At 38.3% G+C, this 19,302-nt stretch overlaps 1 protein-coding gene across 3 annotated transcripts in view; it reads left to right on the top strand.

Annotated features, from left to right (window-relative positions):
• Positions 1 to 19,064, top strand: part of LOC121236854 (ubiquitin carboxyl-terminal hydrolase 25) — a 33,719-nt gene extending 14,655 nt beyond the window's left edge. For 2 of the 3 annotated variants that reach the window (XM_041133336.1, XM_041133335.1), the window contains exons 6-8: positions 63 to 859; positions 1,669 to 1,797; positions 18,263 to 19,064. In XM_041133336.1, coding sequence (XP_040989270.1) covers positions 63 to 859; positions 1,669 to 1,797; positions 18,263 to 18,395 — 1,059 coding nt within the window. In that variant the 3' untranslated portion in view covers positions 18,396 to 19,064. The remainder of the gene's footprint in view (positions 1 to 62; positions 860 to 1,668; positions 1,798 to 18,262) is intronic. The other variant, XR_005934820.1, reaches the window with a different exon arrangement.
• The last annotated feature ends 238 nt before the right edge of the window (positions 19,065 to 19,302 follow it).

The raw sequence follows: 19,302 nt of genomic DNA, 5'->3' as shown, positions 1-19,302 counted from the left end.
TGATTTCCAAGAAAGCAGCTGAAATAATAGTTTTTGCTGATCAGTATTCCCCATGTGTTCAGGATGCAATGGGTCAGTGGTATTGCTGCGATGATTCGTTTGTCTCACTTTCGACCCTGCAGGAGGTTTTGTCAGAGAAAGTCTATATTCTTTTCTTTTCTCGCACTAACCAACGGCCGACATCTGCCAGCACTGTTCTTACTTCAAATGGAATAAAGTCTAGAGATTGCAATGGCAGTGAGGCATTTAAAAGCCCAAAGGCCATCCCACAGAAAGCGGCGTATACAAAAGCTTATGTTGAGCAATCTTCTCAGGATATCTCAAACATATCTAAGGTTGTTAAGTTGCCTTCTAGCCCACAGATGAGGTTTAGCATAGGAAACTCTACTTCCAAAAGAACTTCTGCTACTGGTAATGTAAACGTTGAACTTCATAAGAGTCAACCCATGGAAACAAATGGGTATGCAAAAGACTCCATTCATAAAGAGAAAAGTGAAAAAGATGTGGCTTTGACCATAAACGTTAATGGTTTTAACAGAATCAGAACATTTGAGGCTGCTGATAGTAAGCATAGCACAGGATTCCCTTCAACTGGTGAAAATGGCAATAGTCAGTGCAGTATTAACTTAGGGAAATCAGATCTCGGAGATTGTAATGGTACAAGGACTGGGGTGATGAAGGGAGGGCCTAACCACCCTGAACTGGGGACTTCTCGTGTCAACGGTGGCGCTGAGACTTATAAAAAAATTGGTGGTTTTGAAATCTCGGGCTCTAAGAGAAAATTGAAGGAGGAGAGAGGTGGTATTTTTTTTGCTCAGGATGCTCATTCTCAGGAAGAATATGAAGAACTGAAAGAAAAGTATATTCACTTACTCCATTGCATCTAACCTGCTTATCTTGTCCAGAATTTAATTTGCTTAAAATGCATTTCATGCTCTCCTAGTAAGCTATTCCTTCATATTCCTCAATTGGTTGAGTTATTGATGAACCGATTCTACATCTGAACCAATTAGTAAATAGAAAGAAACAAAAGTTTGAGTTGGGTAGAAAGTTTTTGAAATTGAACCATAGTGGAGTCTTTTGGTCGCATAAAAGGATAGAAATGCGTTTTTTATTTGAGTTATTGATGAACCAATTCCTCATTTGGTTCGGGCCCAAATTGATATCTTTGGACCTCCTGAATTTCCCAATTACCCATATTAGTTTGGAAAATATTTTTGGGTCTGATTATTTGCTTGATACAATTGCTGTGATTTCTCTGTTGATGATCCACCTTTTTATATATAGAAATTCTTGTAACTCAGGATTGGATCTATGTGCTAACCCTCCACTCTTGTGGGGGAGGATATGTCATTTGGTCGTACTTGGGACCATTTTATATTGTTTTACCTTGTCTCTGATGAATTTCTGCCTATTCGTTCACTTGGGGTCTTGCATGGGCCATTTTGTTAGCACATTTCGAGATTTCCTCTGTGATTCTTGTAATTAATTATTATTTTGTTTATTTAAATGTACTTGACAAATGTTTAATAAAAGATTATGTTCCGTTTTGGTTCTTATATGCCAGTTTTCATTTCAATTCCTTTCCTACTATTAGGTCACTCATGTTTGCCTTTTAAATGTTCTTTTTTGTTGGCTTAAAAATTTCTTTGTTGTATTCTTTTGTAGTCTCAAACAAGAAGCCTCTTCTTTTCTACGTTCTTGTGGTTGGTCAGAAGAGGTTTATAAATTCATGAATACAACAAAGAAGCAATGTCGAGAAGCAGGAAATTATCCATCAAGTAGTTGTGAATTCAAGTAAGTTTCATTTATCTTTTATACCTGTATTTTGGGCATATTGGCTTTAAGATGCTCGATGTTGGACTCTCCATTTCTACAAACATGCATGTACTCAATTCTTATTTTAAATTTTTAAATTTTCATTTTTGAAGTGTTTCAATGCTTCTCTAAGCTTTTTCCCAAGACATTCTTTTTGTTCTTGAATATCTACATGTTTTAGCCACTTGAAAGAGTTTCTTTCAGTTTGTTTTTATGTTTGGCTCATAATTATCCTTTCTTTGGGATATGATTTAGCCGAACCCTTCTTCTAGGGTTTCTTATATGGTATCTGTACTAGTAACAATTATGGGATATCAACCCCTAGGGGTTGGCTCAAGTGGTAAAGGCCTTCAGCTTGGGGGTATGCTCCCCCCAAGTCTAAGGTTCAAATCCCCTTGGTTGCAAACAATCTCTAGGGGCCATTGCACTGGGGGATTTTCTCCTTGAATTACCCGAGGACCCGAGGTGCACTTGCGGGAAACTCCTTACTGAGGGCCTGTGCACCTCCGGAATTAGTCGGGATGTTGGTCCTGGACACCCTGTGCCAATCCAAAAAAAAAATAGTATGGGATATCTTTTTGAGGCTGTCCATCGGTGACTCTCGCCGGAGAACACCATGATTTTGTGTCTTTACTTTCTGGTGTTATTTCCTTTGCTGTTGTTGCTATGAATTGGATCATGATTGAATCGAAGCTTTCTGAGTTCTTGCTTGTGGAGAGTACTTTGTAGTATGAACAAATGAGAGGACAGGTATGTTCTTCATTTGGTTTCACTGGGGAACATTAGTGTTGGTTTGTTGCTGTCTTATATGGCAAGGGATGAAAAACTGTTGCCTACCCCTTAGGATCTCGAGTACTCCCTGAAACTTCCTCCCGAATTAACCTTTGAAGATGACAACAACCAATTGGCAGTAATTTTGTAACCCCCCCTTCCCATAGGTTAGGAGTGTTACGTACTTCGTAACTGTGCTCGATAAAGAGACTCAACATAATAAAAATACAGAATTTATTGAAGAAAAATTTCCCAAAGAACAAAACATAAAAGTACAGTCACATAGAAAGAAAATGTAAACTGATATTTTTGTGTAAAAAAAAAAAAATAAACTTATTAGCTAAGTCTGAAAATCCCTTGACACATGATCTATACATGGCTGTCAGATCGTCAACACTATATCTTCTTTACCTGGACATTTTAGAAACATAAAAAATAAAAAAACAACGAAAACAAGTTGAATAGTCAACAAGTAGTAAACTATATAGTGAATATAATAAATATAGGGTTTTCTTGAAAGCGTGTGTACTTAATACTTATACTAACATAAACATGTAACATGTACTATGCCTAACTCATTAAACTTGTCTTTCCCTTTCTAATGGCCAGCACACCTTAACTCCCTCGTGTGCAGGGTTGTCCATTGGTTCCATTGCTCATGGCCACAAGAAGAACCGTTTAACTTATAATAACATACTATGGTGGACCATGCTTAGGTCCATGGCTTGCACATCCACCCATAACTACATTGGTACTATGTATCTCTTATGGCCATTCTTAAAACATATCATGATGCATATAAAACATATAATAATATGACATTGAAACTCACTTTCATCATTTTATAACTGGGTACGTAAAAGGGAGCTTTCAATAAAGGGACATACATACATAATACTTTAAAAACATTGTTAACCATGCATGTAAGGGTATGATTATGATATTTACCTCTTTGCTTCCATTGATAACAAATGTGCCAATAATCACCTACTTGAAATTGCTGGAAAAGGGTTGGACTTGATTGGGTGGGGCTGGTTCTTTTTTCAATCTTCTGAAATTGCAGCAGTTATCTAGGGTTAGGGATTAGTTTTCTTGAAGAACATCGCATGAGATTGCTATACAAACTGTCCAGACTTGCAGCAGTCTCTATTTTCTAGTTTTCAGGCCATACAGTCATTTGAAGAAACATAATTTTACTTATAAAAAAAAGAAAAAATGGATGAATAAAACCAAAACAAAAAGTTATTTCAATTGACATATTGGAACAAAACCACGTCATGCTTCAGGTTTCATCCGGTCTTTTGTTTTTTTTTTTTTTGGTTTTTCTTACAAATAGATTTTTTTAAATGGACCATAAGTAATAACAAGCATGGCTTGAAAATTAAACAAACCTAGTGTAGAAGCATGGGTGATAGAGAAGAACATATATTTGTTCTCTAAAACCTATCTTCATCGGTGATAGCTCCAACTCCCAATCTTGTGCCACCCTAATGAAGTCTACATTCCGTTGAGGGGGGGCCACGAGAGAAGAACAAGAGATTAGCTACTGAAGCATCCTTCACCCGTACAAGGTCAAAAACGTCAGAGAATGTTTCTTTGAGGCTTTGTTCGCTACACCATTTGTCGTGCCAAAATTTGACTCAAGAATTGTCACCTATTTCAAGACGTGCATGACTTAGGAAAGTCTCCCACCCTTCTCTAATATGTTTCCACAAACCCACCCTATATGGTTTATGTACCGCATTCGAGTACCATCCTCCACAAACTTCGAATCAATAACTAACTTCCATAGGGCCCCATTTCTTGTTGGTACTGCCACAACCATTTACCCAACAAAGCTTTATTGAACTTCACCAAATTGTGGATTCCCAAGCCAGCCCCATATAGTGGTGTGCAGACCATTGACCAGTTCACTAGATGGAATTTGAACTTGTCTCCTATCCCACTCCACAAGAAATCCCATTGTAGCTTCTCAATATGATTGGCTACCTTTGTAGGGATTGGGAACAAGGACATGAAATATGTAGGTAAATTAGAAAGGGTACTTTTGATAAGAGTAAGCCTACCCCCCTTAGACAAGTATAAGCTCTTCCAAGAAGCCAATCTATGTTCCATCTTTTCAATCACGACATTCCAAATCCCCTTCGATTTGAATGAAGCACCCAATGGTAAGCCAAGATACTTCATAGGTAGAGAAGATACCTTACATTCTAGGAGGCGGTGAGCTAAATTCACCGCATTGGGAACAACCCCCATCGGCACCAATTCAGACTTGGCAAGATTCACTCTCTATCCATAGACAGCTTCAAAATAGGGAAGAACCCTCAAGGATTGAATGTGCCCAAGATTTGCTCCACAAAAGATGAGTATCATCGGCAAAAAGCAAATAAGAAATATCAATAGAGCATAATCACCATTTCGCACTGAGAAGCCACCTTCCACAAGGCCCGAAATCATCTTGCTAGGAGTTTCCATGACAATAATGAAAAGTAATGGAGAGAGCAGATTCTCCTGTCTCAAGCCACGAGAGGAGTCAAAAAAACCAATTGGTGAAGCATTCACCAAGATAGAAAAGCAAGCTGTAGAAAGGCAAAATGCTACCCAAGCACGCCATTTAACCCCAAAACCACATCTTGTAAGAAGATAGACCAAGAAGTATTAGTTGACATGATCGTAAGCTTTCTCCATGTCTAGTTTGCACAGTAATCCAGGTTCTTTCGATTTGAGTCTTTCATCCAAAACTTCATTGGCAATTAATGTTGAGTAAAGAATTAGTCTGCCATTGACGAACGCATTTTGAGGCTTTGAAATTAACTTCTCCATCACTGCACTCAATTTGTTCACTAGGACTTTATAAAGGGTCTTGTACACCTCCTTGACTAAGCTAATAGGGCGGTAGTCTCTGATATCCACGAACCTCATTTTTTTAGGAATGAGAGCTAAAAAAGTAGCATTTAGACTTTTTTCAAACCTTTCATTAGCATGAAACTCTTGAAACACTCTTATGACATCATCCTCGATCACTTCCCAACAAACTTGGAAGAAACCCATGGTAAAACCATCAATGCCTGGAGCCTTGTCACTAGCCATGCTACGGATCACTTTACGCACTTCATCTTCTTCGAACGGCCTCTCAAGCCACCTTGAACCTTGTTGGTGTAGTGATTCAAGAGTTAATCCATCCACTTTTGGTCTCCATGTGTACTGTTCTGAGAGGAGGTGCTCATAATACTGTACAATGTGGTTCTTGAGGACTAGCTAGTCTGATGAAGGGGCACCATCTACCATCAAAGCCTCAATTGCATTGTTCCTCCTTCCTGAATTAGCCACCCGATGAAAAAACTTCGTGAACTTATCTCCCTCCTTTAGCTGTAGTGCCTTTGATTTTTGCCACCGAGAGATCTCCTGCATCAGTGTTGATCTATCAAGTTCCATGACTACCTTGTACAGATTCTCTCGGATTTAGAGAGATCTTGCTTCTTTCTCGCCCTCCAAACCCTGTAGCTCCTCCAAGAGAGAGCACCTCTAATGGAACCACATTCCCAAAAACTTGTTTATTCCATTGTTTCAAATAATTCTTCAATGCTTTTAGCTTTTTTGCCATTATCAAACTTGGAGAACGTTGGAAGCAATACGACGTCCCCATTGTCTGATCCTGTCTACAAAATTGTCAATTTTAAGCCACATATTCTCAAATTTAATATACTTTCTGCCCCCTTGGATGCCTCTACTGTCTAAGATGATAGGGAAATGATTTGAGCATAACCTGGGTAGTCGTTTTTTAAGTACGTCTGGAACATATAACTCCCAATATGGAGTTATCAAAAACCTGTCAATCCTCGAGCAAGATGGGTGTTCACGGCTGTTGGACCATGTGAACGTGCCTCTAAAGGAATATCCATAAGCTCATGTTCAAAAATGAAGTCAAAATAATCCCTCATAGTGGGGTTAATGTGATACACACCCGATCTTTCACTCGGGAAGTGGGTGACATTAAAGACCCCCCCCCCCCCCCCCCCCCCCCCCCCCCCCCCCCCCCCCGAAAAAAAAAAAAAACAAAATACAGCTTGGTAACTCCCACCAAGGAGCCCCACCAATTTTCCCACAATGATTGTTTTTAGGAATCAAGATTAGGGCCATATACTCCTCTCCTGCAAATGCCCACAGAAATCCATCTTCTATATTCTTAAAGGACTAAGCCACAGTAAATTCTCCTACACATTCATCCATTCTCTCCACCATCCTCTTTTATCATACATAACTAAAACACCTCCAGATGCCCCATTAGATGGCAAGTATGACCAGCCAACATGACGGCATCTCTATAAGCTTCGAACTATTTCTCTAGTGATAAATTTCAGCTTAGTTTCTTTGAACCATAAATGCCAAGTCAAACTTGTTTTACTCCCTCCTGCCTCTTTTTTGTTGCTGCAGTCTGAATTTGTTAGCTAAAAGGGCATGTGAAAGGGCCATATATATAGTAAAAGGGTTTTCGGTGCAGAGTACACATTGTCCGTAAGCACAGTCACATCTATGTGTTCAAGTAGAGAATGAGTGGAGAGTACACTGTGGTAAGGTTCCCACTACAGTGCGAGATTATAGAGGGAAAGTCTATCAAATTTGTCCGTCCCAAAAATTCATCTCCTCTCTAAGTTTCTGCTTATGTCCCATTTTGAGTCCAATATTATTGAAGGGTTTCAATAGTCTTCAAAGTACATAATTTGCCTCGCCAAAAACCTGAAAAGTCTTTTTAAACTAGGAGTATTGAGATGGTCATTTTTCAAGGTTTCTCACCATGCTCACACTTCAGATTTTGAATAGGAGGTTAAAACACAATGGATTTATGCATACAAAAAAAATCAGTCGCTGCATCAAAATTTTTTGATGTTCGGTGTACCACTTGTAATTTGCTTCTTTATTAATTTCATGCATAGGTATACAAAATTGATTGACTCACAGATAGATGAGAATCGTACCACCATGCAGACCATAGACTTCAAAAGCTCGAAGCCTTGAGTCATTCCTAATAAACAGAGAATATACATCATATCAGGAAGGATCGACATTTCACCCTTATATATATTTAACGTATTTTGTTTTCAGGGCTCCTTTCATCTTTGAACATTTTCCATTACACAGTAAAATCTACCATCTTCAATTAGTTTCAGGCTCACTCTACACTTTTTACTCTAATATGAAAATCCGTAGAAAACACATTTCCATAGAAATTTCTAATAGAAAAAGACGGAACAAAACTACACTAAAAACCTTACTTATTCAGCAATTCAGATCTTAAAAATATATATTTTTTTTTATGTCAGAAGAATTTATTGATCCACATAATTAAGCATAGCCCAGGTACACAGGAAGTATACAAGAGATGAACCTAATTACAAGCTAAGTTCTGTGAAAATCAGCATAAAAGTCATGAAAACTAATCCCATTCAGTACAATCGCCGAAGCCCAAAGTAAGAATGTATGAAAGAAAAAGTCCCTGAACCATCCCATCGAACGTTCCTTATTATCAAAACAGCGACCATTCCTTTTGTTCCAAGTACACTACATTAAGCATGGAGGTATGATCTTCCAAATGGCCGCGATTTGATGATTACCCTAAATTCCTCTCCGACATGACAATAAGTCGACCACCCTCCTAGGCATGACCCAAGCAATGCCAAGCCTAGTAAAGATTTCATCTCATAAAGCCTTAACCACCTCACAGTGAAGAAGAAGATGAGTTGTTGTTTTTCCACTTCTTTTACACATGAAGCACCAATCCATTATAAAAAGACTGCACTTTCTCAGCTTATCAATGGGCAAAATTTTCCCATGAGAGGCCAACCAGCCAAAGAAAGCAACCTTAAGCAGAACATTACTCCAAATGCTCTTCCAAGGGAAAACGATAGAAGAATGGGGTGACATAACCTTATAAAAGGATCTGACCCAGAAGTTCTTGCTCCCCCAAATGAATCGAAAGCAACCTGTCCTCCCATTTGGCTTTTAAGTTCAACGCATATAATGCACTTTAAAATTCTATGATGTCTCCCAAGTCCCAATCTTGGACAGCTCTAATAAACCTCACAGACCATTGAAGAGAACCAGCTGTAATGTCCATGTTATCGGCCACTGAAGCATCCTTATCCAACGCAATCTTTACAATCCAATGCAATCCTGTAAAGTGAAGGAAAAGCGTTCTTTAAGTCAACATCGCCACACCAAATATCGTACCAGAATTTGATTTGTGTTTCCCTTCCCACCTCAAATCTGAAATTGCTGAAGAAATCTTCCCAACCATTGTGAATAAATTTCCAAACTCCCACACCATATGCATCTCTTACTTCTTTTGAGCACCATCCTCCCCAAATATTCCCATATTTGACATCAATAACATTCCTCCAAGGAGCATCCCCTTCCCGATTATACCGCCATAGCCATTTCCCTAATAGTGCATTATTGAAGGTTCTCAACTTTTTGATCCCCAGACCACCATGAGATAAAGGTGTGCAGATATTGTCCCACTTAATCAAGTGGAATTTTTGCTCATCCTCTAAGCCTCCCCATAAGAAATCATGAAAAATCTTCTCCAATTTATTCGCCACCCTTGTAGGCAAAGAGAATAAAGATAGAAACTATGTTGGGAGATTAGAAAGCGTGCTCTTGATTAAGGTGAATCTACCACCTTTAGACAAATAGATCATCTTCCAACCCGCCGATTTGCATTCAATCTTTACAACAATCCCATGCCACAATGCCTTGGATTTATGAGGAGCCCCCAAGGGAAGACCAAGATAATTCATAGGCAAGGATGACACCGTGCAGCCCAAGATAGCAGCCAATTCGCTTATGTTATAAACCAAGCCAACAGGAACCATTTAAGATTTAGCATGTCGTCAGCAAAAAGGAGATGAGAGACATTTAAATAACCGTTCGATGAACCACCCATTGAGAAACTTGAGATAAAGTCTGATATGAACCCGCGATAATGGAATCCCTTGAACCCACAATCAATTTGAAAAGTCATCCAAGAAAGCCAAAATCAAGTCAATGGATGGAGAATCTAGACCCGAAGAGAACTCGTTTCAAGAATCTAGATTATATTAAAATCTAGACCCACTGAAGAACTCGTCTCAAGAACCTAGATTACAAGGAGGAACGCTACAAAGGTTGTGTTTTACCTTTGATAAGTTCAAAAGTTCAATCAAGAACAAGAGGAGATAAAACTCAACTCACAATGAATAAATTCATCAAATTTCATAAACTTCTTAACATGAGGGAACAAAGAGTATTTAAAGTAAAACCTAATTAAACTCTAGCCAAAATAAATCCCCATCTTCCAAAAGTGCCCGAGTGAATAGTGACGCATCTATAATACCGGTGCTACAGTAACTCTCTACAGTACCTCTTTAAACCCTAGTTCCTAAAAAGTAACTTTCTAAATACGCCCTTGGCTAAAATACAAGGCTTTTCCAAAATCCTAGTTCATAATAAATAAAACATATGTGAGCAAAGCATCCTCAAACTCAATTATTCTAGACTAATTCCTATAACTAATAAAATAAGCCCCATTAAAAAAATAAACAAGTCCATGGCCTTCAATCACATAATCATAATAGTAGGCCCTAATTTATGTTGCACTGTTCCATAGCTTGTATCATGTGGATGATCACTAGATCTCCTTCTCTCAAGCCCATAGTGAATATTCTTCTTTCTAGACTTGTCCCAAGTGGATTGCACCAATTCTTGCATTGATTCCTTGATCTTCTTAGCTCTTGATCTTGTAATTGGCTTATCGGGAGCTTGCAAAGGATCTTTAAGTCTAGGCCCACTTTGGTTCCCATCATTTACCCCCCTCAAAAGGATTCGACCTCGAATCTCCATCTGGATCAAAGGGAAAAATGTTAGTAATATTGAAAATAACAGAAACATGGTACTTACCTGGAAGATCCACTTTATATGCATTTTCTTTAATTTTCTCTGGTATTTGAAAAGGTTCATCCAGGCTATTCCTGCCATCAACAAGCAAAAGTTTCAAATCTAAGAGTAAGTGGATTAAAACCATAAACAATGTCAAACAGAGAATAAGAAATAGTAGTATGCAAGGTTTTATTATATGCACTCTAATAAGGGCAAATGATACTCCCACAAACGTTCATACAACACATCAATGAATGGCAAATGATACTCATATAAACGTTCGTGAAACACACCTAAAGCTTTCATTATCCCAAAATGACCACTCCAATTATATGCAAACTCAATGAATGACAAACAATACTCCTACAAACGTTCATGCAACACAACAAAAGTCTTCCTTACATCAAGGTTACCCAACAAACCACCATGTCTATCACACACAAGCAACTTACACATAAAACTAGTAGAACTTACCAAACGATGCTTTCTCACATGTTCCATACACTAGCAAAGTCGTCATCATTAGCATGCAATTCCTTATCATATTCAAGTCTCAACAATTTTGCATCTAAAATGAAGACAAGGACATACCTTCTTGCCAAATCATCAACCACAAAATTTTTCATATCTTGTGTGTATTTGAATACAGGAGGAAAGGTATCAATGAATTCCTCCCACTTGGCATGTTTTCTATTCAACTTATCTTATACCTTCAAGTATTTCAAGGACTCGTGTTCGTCAAAGAAAGGTCGGGTAGGAATTGTTGCACCCGGCACACAATTAATGTAATGCTCTATCTCTTTAATAGGTGGCAATCCACTAAACACACCACTAGGAATCATGACCTCATATCCCTGCAATAAAGAAACAACACTAGGCAAAGAGTCGTTAAATTCGTTAGTATAAAAGCTTGTCTTAGCGTAAAAACTCACTTTTGTCTTTCTGTTTTTCTCTGCGATCTCTCTTTCTTTTTCTTTTCGTGGCTCTACTCTTTTTTCTTGACTTTCAGCCACCTTTCTATTTCATTTTTCACTCTCTCTTGATGTTTCGGCCTCATTCTCTTTTATACTCTCTTTTTCCTTTCCACTATTTTTTTCTCTCCTTTTTTTTGAACTCTCGGCCTCATAATTATTTTTCAACTCATTCTCTCTTTTTCTTGAGGTTTCAGCCTCACCCTCATCTTTTCCCTTAGGTGGTTCGGTCTTCTCTTTTGTTACAGCTTGATCATTTTTGTCCCACTTTGGTTTTCAAGGAGTACTAGAAACTAAAGTATACCTTGATGTACCCTTTCTTTTCAACTGTCTCTCCACCTTCATAGCCATGTGTACCATGTTCTTTACCTCTACATGATATTGCAACTCAACTACATTGGCTATCTCCCTATTCAACCCATTCAAAAATCTAGCCATCGTGGCCTCCTAATCCTCCACTACATTAGCCTGAATCATAGCCACCTCCATCTCCTTATGGTAATCCTCTACACTCCTAGATCTTTGTAGTTTTTGGTAGAGGTCTCTATAGTAGTGGCTAGGTACAAATCTCTGCCTCATGATAGCTTTCAAATCTCTCCAAGTTTCTACAGGCCTCTCAAGATTCTTCCTCCTATTGGTCACTAATTGATCCCACCAAATACTAGCATAATTAGTGAACTCAATTACAACCAACTTCACCTTCTTGTCCTCAGAGTAATTATGACAATCAAACACTAACTCTATTCTTTTCTCCCATTCTAAATAAACTTCAGTGTCAGTTATACTTTGGAAAGATTGTATTTTCATTTTGATGCTCCCGAGCTCTCTATCTACACCATCCTGATCCCTTAGATTCCCCTTAAGTCATTTTTCACGCCTAACTCTTCCATGTCTCCCCGACCCAACTTCAGATGCTAAGTCTTCCTCATCCTCACCATCTCCTTCATTCTCATACTCATTTTCAACTCTATGCTCACGTCGCCTCCTATTTCTCCCATCTTGCAGATTTCTAATCGCTGCTTCTTAATGATCCATCCTCCCTCACTTCACCCAACACAAAAGTTCAACCGCTCAAACTGTTGTTGCATGGCTTGCAACACAGATGATGAGTTATCTGCTCTTCTCCTTGGTGATGAGTTACTCCGGTGAGACATTATAAGCTGCTGCACAAAAGAATGTTAGAGGTAAAAAAAAAGAAAACCTCACACTCCCTTGCGTGTTTACACTAAAATAATGACGCTCCACTCGTGTTTCACTCTTAATTGGTTTTTTATCCGATAATAGTCTCACACTCTCTTGCCTTTTACCTCGAGTTTTCCCACTCAAGTTTTTTAAGAACTAATTGAACTCTATCAAGACAATGCAATCTTGTTTTATCCCAACTAGTAATTAGGTCCAAGAAACAAGAATAAGAGAAACACGGAAGGAATAAAAAATGACACGTGAATCAAGAAAATTATACGAATAAAACAATAACTATAAGACAAGATACCAACTAGAATAATGCTTGCAGCCCCTTTGATGACAAGGCTCAAGAAAAAACTTGGGATTATTTTTTTATTATTCTTTTTTTCTAGGCGATTTTTTTTTCTTATCTATTCACCAACTGATTTGATCACAATCAAGAATAAGCAATTGAGAAAACCCTAACAATAACTCAAAAATCCTAGGACAAGTGATATACGGCAGCTCTTGAACAAGAGATTTCAATCAACACAAACCCTAGAATAATGAAATTCAGCAGCCCTAACAATAGTGAAGAAATTCGGCAGCCACCTCTATTTTTTTTTTGTTTTTGTAATCAATCCTAGAACAATGAAGCCCTAGACTCAAATATGCAAGAAATAAAAGATAGAATCAGACCTGATTGGAAATCTTGCTCTGAATACCAAATGATATGAATCCGCGAGAATGGAATTCCTTGAACCCATCAATTTGAAAAGTCATCCAAGAAAACCAAAATCAAGTCAATGGAAATCAAGTCAATGGATGGAGAATTTAGACCCGAAAAGAACTCGTTTCAAAAACCTAGATTATATTTAAATCTAGACCTGTTGAAGAACCCTTCTCAAGAACCCAGATTACAAGGAGGAACGCCACAAAGGTTGTGATTTACCTTTGATAAGTTCAAAAGTTCAATCAAGAACAAGAGGAGATAAAACTTAACTCACAATGAATAAATTCATCAAATTTCATAAACTTCTTAACATGAGGCAACAAAGAGTATTTAAAGTAAAACCTAATCAAACCCTAGCCAAAATAAATCCCCATCTTCCAAAAGTGCCCCTGAATGAATAGTGATGCAACTACAGTACCGGTGCTACAGTAACTCGCTACAGTACCTCTTTAAACCCTAGTTCCTAAAAAGTAACTTTCCAAATACGCCTTTGGCCAAAATACAAGGCCTTCCCAGAAACCCTAGTTCATAATAAATAAAACATCCTCAAACCCAATTATTCTAGACTAATTCCTATAACTAATAAAATAAGCCTCATTAAAGAAATAAACAAGTCCATGGCCTTCAATCACATAATCATAATAGTAGGCCCTAATTTATGTTACATTGTTCCATAGTTTGTATCATGTGGATGATCACTAGATCTCTCTCTCAAGCCCATATTGAATATTCGGCTCTTGCTAGACTCGTCCCAAGTGGATTGCATCAATTCTTGCATTGCTTCCTTGATCTTCTTTGCTCTTGATCTTGTAATTGGCTTATCTAGAACTTGCAAAGGTCTTTAAATCTAGGTCCACTTTGGTTCCCATCAAAGTCCCTATCCCCCGCCGCCTTCAACATTCTGCTCAACACATCCATTACTAAAACAAACAAGAAAAGGGACAAAGGGTCCCCTTGTCTCGAACCCCAAGAACAATTAAAGAAGCCTTCCGGAGTGCCATTTACCAAAATCGAGAATCTGACAGTTGTGATGCAGAATTACATCCATTGACACCATCTCTCCCCAAAACCATATCTAACAAGAATATACACCAAAAAATCCCAATTAACATGATCAAACGCCTTCTGCATATCCAATTTACAAAGAATACCTGGGGTGCCGGCTCTGACTCTACTGTCCAAGCATTCATTGGCTATAAGTACGAAGTCAAGAATTTGTCTTCCATTGACAAAGGCGGTTTGACTTCAAAATGATCTTCCGCATGACTTCACTCATCCGATTAGCTGGAACTTTTGAAATGATTTTGTATACCCCACTCACCAAACTAATGGGGCGGAAATCTTCACCTCCATCGACCTTGCCCTTTTTGGAATAAGGGAGCGTTAGGATTTTTCTCAAATTTCTTTGATGAGTGAAATTTGAGAAAAACCTTCATGATGTCTTCCCTAACCATATCCTAGCAAGCCTGAAAGAAAGCTATTGAGAAGCCATCTGGACCCGGTGCTTTGTTTTTCTCCATCCCTCTTAATACACTAAGGACAAGTTTGGGGAGTGAGATGAGATGAGAATTTGTGAATAGTAGTAAGATAGTTTGTGAATAATAGTGAGATATTTTGAGTTATTGTTTTATGAGGTTATGGGAAAGGAGAGAGAAAAAGTTGAATAAAAAATATTATAAAGTTAAAATATTGTTAGAATATAGTTTTTAATATTATTTTTGTTTGGGAATTTAAAAAAGTTGATTTTTTTTTTTATTTTTTGTTTGAAAGTTTTGGAAAGTTGTAATGATTAGTTTAGAAGTATTTATGTTTGAGTGATGCTTGGAAAGAAGATGGGATGAGATGAGATGATATGATATGATATGAGAATTTTAGGATGGAAACCTTTTCCAAACAAGGCCTAAGTACCTCATCTTCTTCAAATGATTTCTCCAACCAAGTCGCGCATGACTGATCGATTGAATAAAAAACTAGCCCATCCACCATAGGCCTTCAAGGGTATTGTACTTTGAGAAGCTTAACATAAAAGTGAACAAGGTGATCCTTAATTTCAGCGCTGTCCATAAGTACTCTACAGTCCGAGTGAAGAGCCTCAATGGCATTACTTCTTCGGTGGGGACTTAGCTACTCTGTGAAAAATCTTTGTGCATTTGTCTCCTTCCATCAACCCTAGAGCCCAAGATTTTTGTCTCCAAGAAATCTCCATAAGGGTGATTTTTTCCCAGCTTAGTCTCAACAACCATTTTCCTTGCCTAGTCTTGAACCGAGAGAGCTCCATCAACCTCTTTTTCATCAAAACATTGCAACTCCTGAAAAAGAATATTTTGTTGGTCATTAATGTTCCCGAAGACTTCCATGTTCCATTTTTTCAAATTACTTTTCAGGGCTTCAAGTTTCCTAGCCAAAACAAAACTAGGATTGCCCAAAAATTGATACGAGAACCACCACGATCTAACCTTGTCCATAAACCCAAATGCTTTCAGCCACATATTCTCAAATTTAAGGTATCCCGCCCCTCATGAAGGCCTCCACAATCTAATAAGAGGGGAAAATGATAAGAACACAACCCAGGGAGGCATTTTTGACATAGGTTAGGAAAGTGGGCCTCCCATGAAGGAGAGACAATAAATCTGTCCAGCCTAGACCAGGGCTCTCATTAGACCAAGTGAAGTCTCCTCCAGCCAAATGTAGATCAACCAAATCCAGCTCAAAAATTAGAGATGAGAAGTCAGCCCTGGCTGACCTGATACTAAAGTCCCTTGACCTTTCACTCATAAATCGAGTGATGTTAAAATCCCCTCCAATACACCACAAGCCATCCAACCAACTACACAAACCTGCAATCTCATCCCATAATAGCCTTCTATTACTGTCAACATTAGGTCCATATATTCCAGCAAAATCCCACCCAAAACCATCATCCACATTCATGAAAGAACAAGCCCCAAAAAATTCACTGACGACTTCACCACATTAATTACTCTCTTGTCCCACATCACTATAATACCTCCTGAGGCTCCCTTGGAAGCAAGAGAGACCAGTCTTGTAACGCCCCAATGGAAGGCCCAAACCACTTGACCTATACTCCAAAAGGACTAGTCAATGATACAATTGAAGCTTGGTTGGAACATTATAAAGAGCAAAAACTTCTTCCCAAGGAATGTGGAATAGCATACACCACCTACCATATCTTCTTATCATATGAGATATCACAATCTCTCCTCCTTAAATTTTCGACATCCTCGTTGGGCCCAGCTGTCGTAGGTGGCATGGCTTAAATCCCACATTTCTGGTTGAGATAGACTCTAATACCATTTATAACACTCCAATGGAAGGCTCAAACTACATGACCTATATTCCAAAAAGGCTAGTCAATGATACAATTGAAGCCTCATTGGAACATTATAAAGAGCAATAACTTCTTCCCAAGGAGTGTGGGATCCCATACACCACCTACCTTATCCTCTTATCATATTGGGTATCACACGTACAAACATAAGGACCCTGCGAGAGAATGGATTACGTACGGACCCTGAGGAAAGAAAAACTTTTGACTGGAACAAGTAAAACAACTGAAAACAGCTGTGCACCCCCAGGATTAGTCGAGGCTTTGTTCTTGGACACCCGGTGTCAATGTTAAAACTATAAATATGATCAATCTGCTCAAGTAGTGAAGGTTAGATAGGTTTTGTGTGTTGTGCCTAAACAAGCAGAACACGATGAATCTAAGCTGGTGAGTTGGCGTAGAATGAGCAAAACTAAGCAAGAGAAAAATCAGAAAGAGAGAGAAGGAATGTCCGTGAAGAGAGAGAGAGAGAGAGAGAAAAAGAAAATCAGTCGTTACCTCTGGTGTGACTACAGCAAATGGTGACAGCAGACTGTGCGGGGAGTTGAGCTTAATTGGGAGGAGAGAGGGTCTGCTCTTCTTTGAGAAATGAAAACAGCTTCATACACAGCTGAAAGGGTCTGGAGTCGCGAGGCTAGGGTTCTGAATCAGATGAGATGAATCTTACAATCTAGTCAGGTCGGTTTGGTCCCCTGACTTCGAAACCTGTGACAGATTGGGTGGACTATTCAACCTATTCCCAATATGATATAAACAGACATTAATCAGGTTGGGTTAGCAAGTTTTATGCACAGCCCTAGTTCCCAATTGTCAACAATGTGATAATTTGGATCTTTAATGGATTGCAACCCAATATTTTATGGGAAATACTCTAGTCACAAAGGGATTACACAAGCAATTCCACAAACTGACGTGGCTTGATGTGGTTCGTTAGATTGTAAAATAAATCTAAAAGATCAGATGAAGACACGTCAGTTTGTGAGATTACTTTTGTATAAATTATTTTGTGGATGTAGCACCCATATTTTATACTGCATTTATTGAATTGCATCAGGCATGTGTAGCCTTTGAGTGGTTCTTTCCGAAATCAATTGAAAATCGGCATGCTAACAAAAGTTAATAGAAGCTGAAGGTGCATAAACCCATAAAATTTAGTTTTTCTGACCTTGTAGTCAATAGATAATGCTTTGTAAGTAGTAGACCTTAGGCAGTTTTTTCTTTTTTCTTTTTTTTCCTGGTCATTTAATACGGTGTAACTTGATTTGGTTATTTGTTCCGCTTTAGTTCTTTTCTCCTCGAGGAAATTGCATAAATCTCATGCATTCTTGTGTTAAACAGCTCTTGGAACTAACGTCAGCAATTGCATTACTTTAAACACGTGGAAAGAGTTTTTATTTTGCTTTACTAATCTTACTTCTTTTGAATTTTTTACACTTTTTTATCATAAATGAGTATGCTCCACTGTGTATCTGCTGTATATTTTCTGATGTTATTTTGCCTTGCCTAAGGTTTAAATTCTGTGTCATCTGCATTTTCTGTTTACAGGAAGACGTTAATTGCAGATGCCAAACCAACCTTTATTTCACAAATACCAGAGTCGTTGAAAGAGGATCTTATTGGCCGTCTGCGGTCATTTAACCAAGGAAAAAAGTTATTCCCCCGGACTTTAATAAACTGAACTTGGATGAAGGGATCCTGATGCATGAAGGGACTATGACTGAAATTTTCAAATGCCTACGTCAAATTCTGCTGGTGGCATAACAATTGTTGCAGATGTTTCATAATATTGTCTTCTGACATTGCCACAGATGGGTCTTGGTATATTAATGGGAATTGATGACGGGATATCCTCTAGCAAAAAGCAGGGGTATGTTGTATAATGCCCTTTACAGCAAGTTCTTGCCACAACAAGAGACTGTTATCTTTTCATTCATTACTCTATCCATGCTCACATGCTGTAGGTGCGCTCTCAGCCGATTTAAGATGCAAGGGCTGATTGCAGATCTTCCTGAAAGTTTTGTTTCTCCCTTGAGGCTGAGCAGTTGATTATGGTAGATCGAAAGATGAGTTTTACTCAGTTTGTACAATATCCTTTTCGGCGGTATCTTCAGTATACAATTCTAATCACAATTTTTTTTTCCTATATAATTGTGGCACTACAGACTCGGAGAATATGCTATCAAGTATATCCATTTACAATGAAATGGTTGTTTCCCGAGGCTTTCAAATACCCTCCACCACTGAAAGAGGGTGGCTGAACCCCATCCCCCAGTTCCCATTCCCCCTGAACAATTTTGAAGCATTTTATGTGTGGCTGTTTGTTAGTGCAACCAATGTGCAATTTTGTGTACTGTCTGTTCCTGCATGTGCTTAATGGTAAGCTGGTAGTTGCTTGTTAATGTTTGTGTACGGGGCAAAGTAGTGAACGTTTGCGCGCTCAGCTCGTATAGAAGTTGAAAAATAGAAATTAACCATGAACTTAACTAAAAATTAGTTTTCTATTAATTAGTAAGGCTTTTAGTATTAAAAAGGTCAGTTAATAAATGTTGTAGTATTGTTTCTAACTTAGAAAGTATGAATCACTT

Source organism: Juglans microcarpa x Juglans regia, chromosome 6S (assembly GCF_004785595.1).
Source record: "Juglans microcarpa x Juglans regia isolate MS1-56 chromosome 6S, Jm3101_v1.0, whole genome shotgun sequence".
Lineage (NCBI taxonomy): Eukaryota > Viridiplantae > Streptophyta > Magnoliopsida > Fagales > Juglandaceae > Juglans > Juglans microcarpa x Juglans regia.
Note: the sequence above shows the minus strand (reverse complement) of the source record. Positions and strands in the feature narration are given on the sequence as shown.